Source organism: Hemitrygon akajei, chromosome 3, assembly GCF_048418815.1.
Source record: "Hemitrygon akajei chromosome 3, sHemAka1.3, whole genome shotgun sequence".
Lineage (NCBI taxonomy): Eukaryota > Metazoa > Chordata > Chondrichthyes > Myliobatiformes > Dasyatidae > Hemitrygon > Hemitrygon akajei.
The window spans coordinates 125,856,654-125,869,263 of NC_133126.1; the positions used below are offsets into that span (position 1 = coordinate 125,856,654).

Below are 12,610 nucleotides of genomic sequence, written 5' to 3' on the forward strand. Positions count from 1 at the left end.
ATGGTGTTCATGTCTAATAACGAGTGGATAAAATTATTGGGTAAAGATAGAGGGGAACCCATGCACATGCCATCCTTAAATACTTCAAAGCAATATCAAATTAGTTTAATTCCAGAAAAAAAAGTTTCACTGTACTCACTTACTCTGGGCATAGACAACTAATCCCGATAAAACTTTTCACATTCTGATTCTGATATGCGTGGAATTAAACAGTGCCAGGAATTAAACTGAACTAATTTGAAACCAAATTAGCAATCCACTATGCCAGTTTTGAAGCCTAAAATGAGTTCATGAGCATCAATCCCCACACTTTTTTTTTATTGTAGTTGATATTGGTGCATTATTTAGCCTATCAATCGTTAATTTTATCAAGTGTACGATGAAATAAATAACTTGATGCATGCTTGAGGCAAAGCAAATAATATCCTAAAATAACATGACGGATAACACACAATGCTCATCCAATAAAATTTATTCATTGTCATCTGCTCTTGGTAGGTGTTACAGGTGAATATTCCTCTAAAGTTCCTGCACCTTCAAACATCGCGTTAGAGTAACATTTGTCAGACCCACTTCAAGATAAAGTTAAACATGATAGTGAAACACATCTCAAAAACTTGCAAGAGCTTCATAAAGAGAATACAGATTACTACAAGTCCGAGCAAATGTATTGTCATTCATAACAATTGAACTAAAACGCGTTTAAAACCAGGATTGAGATTAGCTCAATATTACTTCAGTAGTGACGGTAACATTTGACAAAGGGCTCGCTCTTGAAATACTTTGTATTTTTGAACATTTATGTCAGAAAGAAATGCCTATTGGTTTTTCTTGATTTGTTGTCTGTTCAGAGAGGAGGAAGAGGTTTTGACACATTTGCAAGCCAGACATCTCTGTGGATGATTATAATGTCTGTTTTATTCACCTGCTAAGCCTTAAGCAAGAAGAATGTTAAGTTCTGATGTTCTGATTTTCCTGAAGGCCAGGAAAACGATCATGCTGCCAGTGGCCCTATGTTCCATTGCTGTTATCACATGTCCTCATGTTCATTCCTTAAATGTTTGTGTCTGACACATTTCTCTGCCCGGCACTGCCTCACAGGAAGTAAGTAAGCATCCAAACCAGCCAGCACAGGAGATGAACCCAGCTGCTTCAGCGGTCCTGAGGAGCCACCAGCAGAACCACCCACGGCAGCGCCCGTTCTCAGACAGTGGACAGATGGCCTGGCTACCCGGTTGCACTGAGCAAGAAGTGAAGTGTAAACTAGACAGTGAGGACGACATGGAAGAGTTGTGTTTACCATCTTACAAGCGATGCAGCTCAGATGAGTTGTTGCAGGAAGAAGCAAGGAAGAGGCGGAGGAAGTTGATTGCAGACGTAAAGAACAGCAGAACACGTCATGGCAGGACCAACGCTGAGACTTGCAATGAAGTAAGATAACCCGTCAAGTCCTCTGAAGTACTGTGAGCTGTGAAGTACTTTTACACCCTCATCTTCTTCTCCCTAGCTCTGTGTCTCTGGATGCCTCACTTCACAAACTGTCCTCTCAATCATTTGTGTTCTGCATTACTGTCACTTCATGGTTGGCTCTGGCTCTCTAGTCTCGAGGTATTACTGTCTTTTCAACATTATGAACAGTTCACTTGATCTTTAAAAGTGCATTGGAAATTGGTGATAAGTAATACCAGGCGACATGTGCCACACATTGAGAACGTGTGAGTGTTACTTGCTCCCAAAAGGATTTTGTGTAAATCCAATAACTTATTACCTTGCATAGTGTGCATTTGGGAACTGACTTCCAATGAATCTCCTTACTCTTGTTCTCTTTGCTGTCTTCTCTTCATCCACCATTGTGTGGATATGGTGTTATAACTGACTAGAAAGACATATTTTCATGACCCAATTTGGGGCTACAAGTTTGTTCCTGATTATATAGAGTAATGGTGTAATTTATTGTGTTTGGTGATTTCCTCTGTTTATTATTCAAAGTGAAATTGTTAAAATGGTCCTTTATAGAATGTTTAAAGCCTGACTTGAAATAACAAGTGAGAGAAATTTCCACAAAATGATTTACAGTGTTACTGTGCACAGCAATTAGAGATACCCTTGCCACGTACTTCCAACAATTCATCATATTTGTTTATTTGTTTGTTTATTTATTTATTGAAGGGGTTCCCAAACTATAGTCTATAGACCCCTTGCTTAATGGCATTGGTCCATGGCATAGAAAAGGTTGGGAGCCCCTGACTTATTGAGATACAGCACAGAATAGACCCTTGCAGCCCTTCAAACCTCACTGGCCAGCCACCCCCGATTTAACCCTAGTCTAATCATGGGGCAATTATTATGACCAATTAACCCACCAACCGGTAAATCTTTGGACTCTGGGTGGAAACTGGAGATCTGGAGGAAACCCACTTGGTCATAGGGAGAAGGTACGATCTCCTCACAGACAGTGGCAGGAATTGAACCTGGGTTGTTGGTACTGTAAAGCATTGTGTTAGCCACTACGCTACTGTGCCTCACCCCAAAGCATCTTATTTTCATTTTACTTTTGTTGTCAATTAACTCCTTTACCCTGTCCCTCCTGTCTAACAGCATGGGGCATAACCAAATAGCAATATTAAATTTGAAATCATCTTTCATTTACAATTCACCTGAGCAAATTTAATTTGTTCCTTCTATGCTTGAGGGTGCAGAGAAAGTATTTCGTAATGCAACGTTCTATAACTTGATGTTTTTCCACTTTCGTACTTATTACATTTCTTGGCTTTTTCTTTGACTACTTACCTTTGTTTTGTCTAAAGATGACTGAAAATCCTTCCAGTTATAATATACCTGACACCTAGAAAAGTGTGCCTAATCACCATATCTACTAGAAGTGCAGTATGTAGACCACTCTTAATCTTTGAGGATAGCTAAAGGATCATTTCATAAGTATTAAATTATTCATATAGACTTGCCTGAACAATGTCAATTGTCAAGTTTTGCTATTAAAAATATTATCTTTGTTTCACTATCATTTCCATCATTTTGATATTAATATTTGGCCTTTGTGTATATCAAATATCAGTTTGAGTGAATGGAATGTTTGCTATCTAAAGAGAAATCAAACATCATTTATGCTCAGAATTGTACAAGACTGAACTAGATAATTCAATTACACTGAATTCTTTATCCTTTTCCCTAGGTTGGAATGAGATTTTCCTATCTGCCACCTCTCTCTGCTACCTTCAAAAACATACCCCTGAGATTTCTTACCTTATCCCAGAGCACACCGACAGGGCTGGACTGTATAGGGTATAAACATTGGATGGAAACTTCAGGTACGTAATCCAAGATGATTTAGTGATTGGTTTCCCTTTGAACAAATGCTACATCCATTGGTGTTTGGAGAGGGATCAATCTTCGAATTGTTGCAGTTCGGGCAATGATAAATTCTGTTTAAAGGTGATCACAATTTTGCTTTGATAGTATATATTTATTTCCTTCAATCTATTAAATATTGCTAGCAACACATTTGAAAATAATCAGCACTCTGAATACCTCTTGAAAGTAAAGTACTTGACCCAATTTGTCTAATTCACAACGTTTGACCTGTAGCTTGGACCCTATTTCAGCAAAATATACCAAATGCACACCCATTCCAGCCTGTGGATCTGAAGAACGTTGTAGAACCTAAAATAATTTTCTAGAGAGAACTAATGATTTAGTCACCTCAAAATGTTGGGTATCTCAGTGTGGAATTCTTCTCTTCACGTTCTGGTTCAAGTTTAATTGTCATTCAACCATGCGCATGTATAGAGCCAAACAAAACAGTGTTCCGCTGGGGCCAAGGTGCAAAACACAGTTCTTACAGTCACTATGCACTGTGAAGTGTGGAGATTGGAGTTAGGGGTATTATGAAGTGTAGGGATTGGAGTTAAGGGTATTATGGAGTATAGGGATTGGAGTTAGGAATATTATGGAGTGTATGGATTGGAGTTATCATGAAAATCCAGGTGATCTTGTTCTAATGAGACATTGATATCCTCATGCACTTTTGGGTCTATTTAGATTTCTTTATGTGGGTGTCAACTGGGTACATGTTAATATGGCATCTGGTGCGAAATCAATAGATGCATTGTGACATCAAGCAGCACACAATGCTAATTTGACATTACAATGCCATTTTGAAGATCATCACTTCAGCTAGAACCCCCTTTTAACCCTGCTGAACTGAAGATTCCTGAAACAGCTGGAATGATTCTCCTCTTGTGCATCTCAAAAAATCACTAACTGCTTGCAAGTTGCTCACTGATTTTTATTCAGTATTTTCTGATACAAGACTGTGGTTGTATTTGTGAGATCCCTACATTTGCTCCATAGGATCCATACCATTATGTGACCGCGACTTGCTCTGAAACTCTGCATGAAACTGAAGTTATAAGACATGGCTACTATACCAGATACACCCCGTCGAGTACACTGTGACTGGAAGACTGAGCAGAGGGCTTGCAGGGTAGCATAAGATGATGTAGGAGAGAGAGGATGGACCTACTTGGAGGCTGTATATGCCTGTGGTACTTAGAGAGTAATTCTCATCTCTGAACCTCAGTATATGAGATGTCTGGTGTTTGGTGAAGTTTGCCTCTTTGAGATCTGCTATAATACTGCATCTGTATCTGCAAACGCATTCCAAGTGCCTGCCAAGATAACATAACCAAGAACCTTTATGTGCTTAGATGGGGGTCACCTTGTATAAGATAGATCAACGAGCCTGTCTGTTCATGGAAGCTCTGTACTGACTCTGTATATAGAGGGAACACACATAGGTTTGGATTTGGCAGGCTTTCCCACAGCAAAACCTCTTTCAGTTCTGAGATGGTGTGACTGGAAGAGTGTGTGACCAATTGTAGTTAAATGTCAATATTGTGGTAGCAGTCAAAATGCCTCATTCTCCTGCAGCGTACTATCGTTTGACAACCCACTCCAGATAAGGGCTAAGTGCTAATGACAGGAGCAATGACTCGGGCATTCAACCCCATGTAAGGACTGTTGTTTTGCTGAATCTACAGCTCTGAGCTCTGGATTGTTCTGGAGGAGCCCTGTGATACTCAGGACAGCTCTGTGCTCTGGACCATTCTGGAGGAGCCCTGTAATACTCAGGACAGCTCTGTGCTCTGGATTGTTCTGGAGGAACCCTGTAATAATCAGGACAGCTCTGTGCTCTGGATTGTTCTGGAGGAACCCTGTAATAATCAGGACAGCTCTGTGCTCTGGATTGTTCTGGAGGAGCCCTGTAATACTCAGGACAGCTCTGTGCTCTAGACTGTTCTGGAGGAGCCCTGTAATACTCAGGACAGCTCTGTGCTCTAGACTGTTCTGGAGGAGCCCTGTAATACTCAGGACAGCTCTGTGCTTTGGATTGTTCTGGAGGAACCCTGTAATACTCAAGAGAGCAATTACTTGGACTTATTGCGTACCGCTACACAATCTCGAGAACTCAGCAGGCACAAGAAGTAGAAAGGGATAGGAGAAAGGCAATTTTCCAATCCCATTCTGATGAGGTTGCTTCTGAACAACAAATCTACCTGTGATGCCAGTAAACACATTGCTAATTTCCCATTCACGTACAATCCCACAATTTTCCATTCTTGTTGATAATTACAGTAACTGTGTATCAGCCACACATCAGACTCCCTCCCCCTCTCGGCAAACGCAAGTTTTTTCACATGATACCTCCTGTGGAAGGCATGCATCTGCTCTCTATCTGCACTGTATTGTGTGTTGCACATTTATTACGTTCATTATGGTAACTGGTCACATGAGTGGGGTCGTGGTAAAAATGAAGGGAGTAAGTTATGTACTCCTGCTTATTTCATGGCAGTTTGTAGCTTGGGACCAGCTTCTGCTGACTGCTGTTTAACACTTGGGTTACACTGGGATACGCTTAAGTCATCACTTCAAGATTGTATATTTGCTAATTGCCAATGAAGTACTGAATAAAGGATTCAACTTTTGGAGCAGTCAATGGAGCCGGGCCGCCTCATGCAAGTATAACAACTCTGTAGCAATGGCAGGCTAGTGGTGATTGTTTCGTTTTGACTTTTGGTTTGGTTTTGTAGCTACACCACTTGTACCATACACGTTTCATTTTATCAGACACAACAGTAATGTTATCCTTCACAGTTTGAGCTGTATTTAAGAAGCAGAGGAACAGTGTTTGGGATAGGTGACCCCAAATTAACTCATAATAACCTTCAGCTTCTTCTGAAGTGGTCCAATTGGCTTGAGAATGACTTGCTCCCACTCCGGCTCTGTGGATTTTCCGGTCATTAGGGGAGGTGTGGACTCTTCCACACAATGGTAGGTGAGTCAGTTGTTCATTTGTCGGTGCACTCCTCTTTCTTCTTTTGCACGGACTCTTTATTCCCCCAGAGCTTGGAATCGGGTTTCTCAACATCATCACAAAATTAGGGAAAGATGTTGCATTTCTTAAAGAAAACTTAAAGCACATCCACAAATCTTTTCTTCTGTCCATCTGAAAATCTCCTCCCACAGGAGCTCAGGACAGAGTGTCTGTTTCTGGAGTCTGGAGAGGGAAGTTCAGCATGCTCAAACCTGTCATTGTGCTGCCAGTTTTCCAGAAGCAGTGATGTACCTATAGGTGGCGCACTGTAGCCGAAGATCATCTAACTGATTCCAACGTAGCTTTGTCCACGTCCTACTGAAAATGGCTTTTAAATCCCACTCACAATGATTCTTAGATTTCCCCGAATTGCTTTGCAGTCGTTTTAAGTCGGCAGTAGTCAAATAAAGGACAGTTAGATAGCAAGAAGGTGAGCTGGTAAACGAGAAGACTTGCCCCTTCAAACGAAGAATTACAGGGGGGTGGGAACCGTTCAAACTGTCGCAGGGTGTTAGAACCAGAGCACCAGAGCAGATTGTGGAGTGGTTGTGGGGAAAGATGTTGTTAAGCCTACATACAAAGTCAGGAATCAAAAGGTTGAGCATGGTGGGACTAATGTTCTGAGTTTAGTATATTCCAGTGCAAGGAGCATTGTAGGAAAGGCAGGTGAGTTTAGGACATGGATCAGCACGTGGACTTATGACATTGTAGCTATTAATGAGACTCAGTTGCAAGAGGGTCTGGACTGCCAGTCCAGCTCAATGTTCTGCTGTTTTAGACGTGATAGAGTGGGAAGGATTAAAAGGGGGAGGGTGGCATTACTCATCAGGGGGAAGTGTCACGGTAGTGCTCAGACAGGGCAGACTGGAGAACTCCTCTGCTGAGGCTATATGGATGGAACTGAGGAATAAGAAAGGGATGGCCACGATAATGGGATTATATTATAAACAAGCCAACAGTCAGTTTGTGATTTAGAGGAGCAGATTTATAAAGAGATCACAGGCAGATGCAAGAAGCAAGGTAGTAGGTTTTACCTTTCCACATATTGACTGGGACTCACATACAATAAGAGGGCTGTATGGGATACAGTTTGTCAAATATGTTCAGGAGAGTTTCCTGCATTTCATTGTCAGTGATCCCTCCCATCCGTCCAAAAATCTCTTTGACCCCCTATTATCATGCATGAGGCACTGTAGCATTAGGACAGGAATTATTAGGATGGGAAACAGCTTCCTCCCCCCAGGCCGTGAGACTACTGAACTACCTGCTACCACGCAGGTCTCAAGCACCAGTACCATTATGTTGTGTATTTTTTAATGCAACTTATTACTTGTTAATTTATTTGTTGTAATATTACTTTTTGTGTCATGTAGTAATATTATTTTATGTGTTATGTGTGTGAGTTATATATATCGTGTTATGCACCTTGGTGCAAAGGAACATCATCTCGTTTGGATGTATACATGTGTACGGTTAGATAACCATAACCATATAACAATCACAGCACAGAAACAGGCCATCTCGGCCCTCCTAGTCCGTGCCGAACTCTTAATCTCACCTAGTCCCACCTACCCGCACTCTGCCCATAACCCTCCACTCCTTTCCTGTCCATATACCTATCCAATTTTACCTTAAATGACACAACTGAACTGGCCTCTACTACTTCTACAGGAAGCTCATTCCACACAGCTATCACTCTCTGAGTAAAGAAATACCCCCTCGTGTTTCCCTTAAACTTTTGCCCCCTAACTCTCAAATCATGTCCTCTCATTTGAATCTCCCCTACTCTCAATGGAAACAGCCTATTCACATCAACTCCATCTATCCCTCTCAAAATTTTAAATACCTCGATCAAATCCCCCCTCAACCTTCTACGCTCCAATGAATAGAGACCTAACTTGTTCAACCTTTCTCTGTAACTTAAGTGCTGAAACCCAGGTAACATCCTAGTAAATCGTCTCTGCACTCTCTCTAATTTATTGATATCTTTCCTATAATTCGGTGACCAGAACTGTATACAATATTCCAAATTTGGCCTTACCAATGCCTTGTACAATTTTAACATTACATCCCAACTTCTGTACTCAATGCTCTGATTTATAAAGGCCAGCGTTCCAAAAGCCTTCTTCACCACCCTATCTACATGAGACTCCACCTTCAGGGAACTATGCACTGTTATTCCTAGATCTCTCTGTTCCACTGCATTCCTCAATGCCCTACCATTTACCCTGTATGTTCTATTTGGATTATTCCTGCCAAAATGTAGAACCTCACACTTCTCAGCATTAAACTCCATCTGCCAACGTTCAGCCCATTCTTCTAACTGGCATAAATCTCCCTGCAAGCTTTGAAAACCCACCTCATTATCCACAACACCTCCTACCTTAGTATCATCGGCATACTTACTAATCCAATTTACCACCCCATCATCCAGATCATTTATGCATATTACAAACAACATTGGGCCCAAAACAGATCCCTGAGGCACCCCGCTAGTCACCGGCCTCCATCCCGATAAACAATTATCCACCACTACTCTCTGGCATCTCCCATCCAGCCACTGTTGAATCCATTTTATTACTCCAGCATTAATACCTAACGACTGAACCTTCTTAACTAACCTTCCATGTGGAACTTTGTCAAAGGCCTTGCTGAAGTCCATATAGACTACATCCACTGCCTTACCCTTGTCAACATTCCTCGTAACTTTTTCAAAAAATTCAATAAGGTTTGTCAAACATGACCTTCCACGCACAAATCCATGCTGGCTACTCCTGATCAGATCCTGTCTATCCAGATAATTATAAATACTATCTCTAAGAATACTTTCCATTAATTTACCCACCACTGATGTCAAACTGACAGTCTATAATTGCTAGGCTTACTTCTAGAACCCTTTTTAAACAATGGAACCACATGAGCAATACGCCAATCCTCCGGCACAATCCCCGTTTCTAATGACATCTGAAAGATCTCCGTCAGAGCTCCTGCTATCTCTACACAAACTTCCCTCAAGGTCCTGGGGAATATCCTGTCAGGACCCGGAGATTTATGCACTTTTAAATTTCTTAAAAGCGCCAGTACTTCCACCTCTTTAATTGTCATAGGTTCCATAACTTCCTTACTTGTTTCCCACACACACAATTCAATATCCTTCTCCTTAGTGAATACCGAAGAGAAGAAATCGTTCAAAATCTCTCCCATCTCCCTCGGCTCCACACATAGCTAACCACCCTGATTCTCTAAGGGACCAATTTTATCCCTCACTATCCTCTTGCTTTTAATATAACTGTAGAAACCTTTCGGATTTACTTCCACCTTATTTGCCAAACCAAACTCGTATCTTCTTTTAGCTTTTCTAATCTCTTTCTTAATATTCCTTTTACATTCTTTATATTCCTCGAGCAATTCCTTTACTCCATGCTGCCTATATCTATTGTAGACATCCCTCTTTTTCCGAACCAAGTTTCTAATATCCCTTGAAAACCATGGCGCTTTCAAACCTTTAACCTTGCCTTTCAACCTAACAGGAACATAAAGATTCTGTACCCTCATAATTTCACCCTTAAATGACCTCCATTTCTCTATTACATCCTTCCCATAAAACAACTTGACCCAATCCACTCTCTCTAAATCCCTTCGCATCTCCTCAAAGTTAGCCTTTCTCCAATCAAAAATCTCAACTCTAGGTGCAGTCCTGTCCTTCTCCATAATTATATTGAAGCTAATGTTATTGTGATCACTGGACCCGAAGTGCCCCCCAACACATACATCTGTCAGCTGACCTATCGCATTCCCTAACAGGAGATCCAACACTGCCCCATCTCTAGTCGGTACTTCTATGTATTGTTGCAAAAAACTATCCTGCACACATTTCACAAACTCTAAACCATCCAGCCCTTTTACAGAATGAGCTTCCCAATCTATGTGTGGAAAATTAAAATCTCCCACAATCACCACCTTGTGTATACTACAAATATCTGCTATCTCCTTACACATTTGCTCTTCCAACTCACACTCTCCATTAGGTGGCCTAACAATAAACTTTATTTTGAACTTAATCAGTACATAGAGGTCTCAACCAGAAACAGTGTGACGTGACACTAAATCTCCTGTTAGAGAATGAGACAGGGCAGGTGACCGAAGTTTGTATGGTGGAACAGTTTGCATATGATGATCATAATAAGATCATAAGATATAGGAGCAGAATTAGGCCATTTGGCCCATGAAGTCTGCTCGGTTATTTCATCATGACTGATCCATTACTCCTCTCAGCCCCAGCCTCCTGCTTCCCCCTCCCCCCCCCCCCACCTGTATCCCTTCATGCCCTGACTAATCAAGAATCTATCAACCTCTGTGTTAAATATACATGAACCCTTGGCCTTCATAGCTGCTTGTGGCAATGAATTTCACCACTTTCTGGCTAAAGAAATTCCTCCTCGTTTCCGTTCTAAATGGACACGCCTCTATTCTGAGGCTGTGTCCTCCAGTCCTAGACTCTCCGACCATAGGAAACATCCTCTCCATATCCACTCTATCTAGGCTGTTCACCATCTGTTTCAGAATGTCCTTTCTAAGATAAGGGCCCAAAGCTGCTCACAATACTCCCAAGTGAAGCCTCACCATTACTTTATAAATTCTCAACATTACATCCTTGCTTTTATATTCTAGTCCTCTCAAAATTGCATTTGCCTTCCTCACCACAGATTCAAGCTGCAAATTAACCTCTAGGGAATCCTGCACAAGACACCCAAATCTCTTTGCACCTCAGTCTTTTGTATTTTCCCTTCATTTAGAAAATAGTTAACCCTTTCATTTCTTCTACCAAAGTGCATGACCATACACTTCCTGACACTGTATTCCATCTGCCACTTCTTTGCCCATTCTCCTAATCTGTCTAATTCCTTCTGTAGCCTCTTTTCTTCCCCAAAACTACCTGCCCCTCTATCTATCTTCTACCTATCATCCGTAAACTTTGCAGCAATGCAGTCATCCAAATCATTGACATATAACATAAATTCCTTTTTAATGAATCAGTCCCAACACAGATCCCTTTGGATAACCACAAGTCATTGGCAGCCAACCAGAAACGGTTCCTTTTATTCCCACACTTTGCTTCCTGCCAATCAGCCACTGCTTTATCTATTTTAGAATCTCTCCTGTAATGCCATGGGCACATAACTTGTTAAGCAGCCTTGTGTGTAGCACCTTCTGAAAATCCAAGTACATGACATCAACTAATTCTCCTTTGTCTATCCTGGTTGTTCAAAGAATTCCAACAGATTTGTCAGGCAAGATTTTCCCTTAAGGAAACCATGCCAATTTTATCATGTGCCTCCAAGTACCCCGAAACCACATCCTTAATAATCAACTTGAACATCTTCCCAACCCATCAGGTCAGACTAACTCGCCTATGATTACAAAGGCAACACGAGTGAATCTGCAGGTGCTGGAAATAAATAAAAACACAAAAAGCTGGCAGAACTCAGCAGGCCAGACAGCATCTATGGGAGGAGGTAGTGACGACATTTCGGGCCGAAACCCTTCATCAGGAGTGAAGTAACATGGGATGGTTGAGGGGGGATAAGAAGTGGGGGGAGGGATGAAGTAAAGAGCTGGGAAGTGATAGGCTGAAAGGAAATGGGCTGGGGGAAGGTGGAGAATTATGGGAAATAAAAGAGAAAGAAAGGTAGGGCTTGGGGGAGATTATAGTGAGGGGGAAAAAAAGAGAGAGAAAGAGAACCAGACTAAAATTATAGATAGGGATGGGGTAAGAGGTGGGGGCAGGGATATCAACAGAGGTCTGTGAGTTGAATGTTCATGCCGGCAGGTAGGAGGCTACCTAGGCGGGAGATAAGGTATTGCTCCATCAACCTGCATGTGGCCTCATCTTGACGGTAGAAGAGGCCATGGACAGACATATCGGAGTGGGAGTGGTCTGTGGAATTGAAGTCTGTGGCCACAGGGAGATCCTGCCACTGCTGGAGGACTGAGCGCCGGTGTTCGGCGAAACGGTCTCCCAGTCTGCGGCGGGTCTCCCCAGTGTATAAATGGCCACATCGGGAGCACTGGATACAGTATATCACCCCAGTTGACTCGCAGGTGAAGTGGTGCCTCACCTGAAAGGACTGTCTGTGGCTTGGGATGGTGGTGAGGGAAGAAGTGTGGGGGCAGGTGTAGTCCTTCTTCCGTTTGCAGGGATGAGTGCCCGGAGGGAGG

General features: G+C 42.0%; 1 protein-coding gene across 3 annotated transcripts in view; it reads left to right on the forward strand.

Moving 5' to 3' along the window:
- arhgef4 (Rho guanine nucleotide exchange factor (GEF) 4) overlaps positions 1 to 12,610 on the forward strand; it is a 476,594-nt gene that overhangs the window by 307,351 nt on the left and 156,633 nt on the right. For all 3 annotated transcript variants that reach the window (XM_073040794.1, XM_073040792.1, XM_073040793.1), the window contains exons 4-5: positions 1,102 to 1,431; positions 3,191 to 3,326. In XM_073040794.1, the coding sequence (XP_072896895.1) occupies positions 1,102 to 1,431; positions 3,191 to 3,326 (466 nt within the window). The remainder of the gene's footprint in view (positions 1 to 1,101; positions 1,432 to 3,190; positions 3,327 to 12,610) is intronic.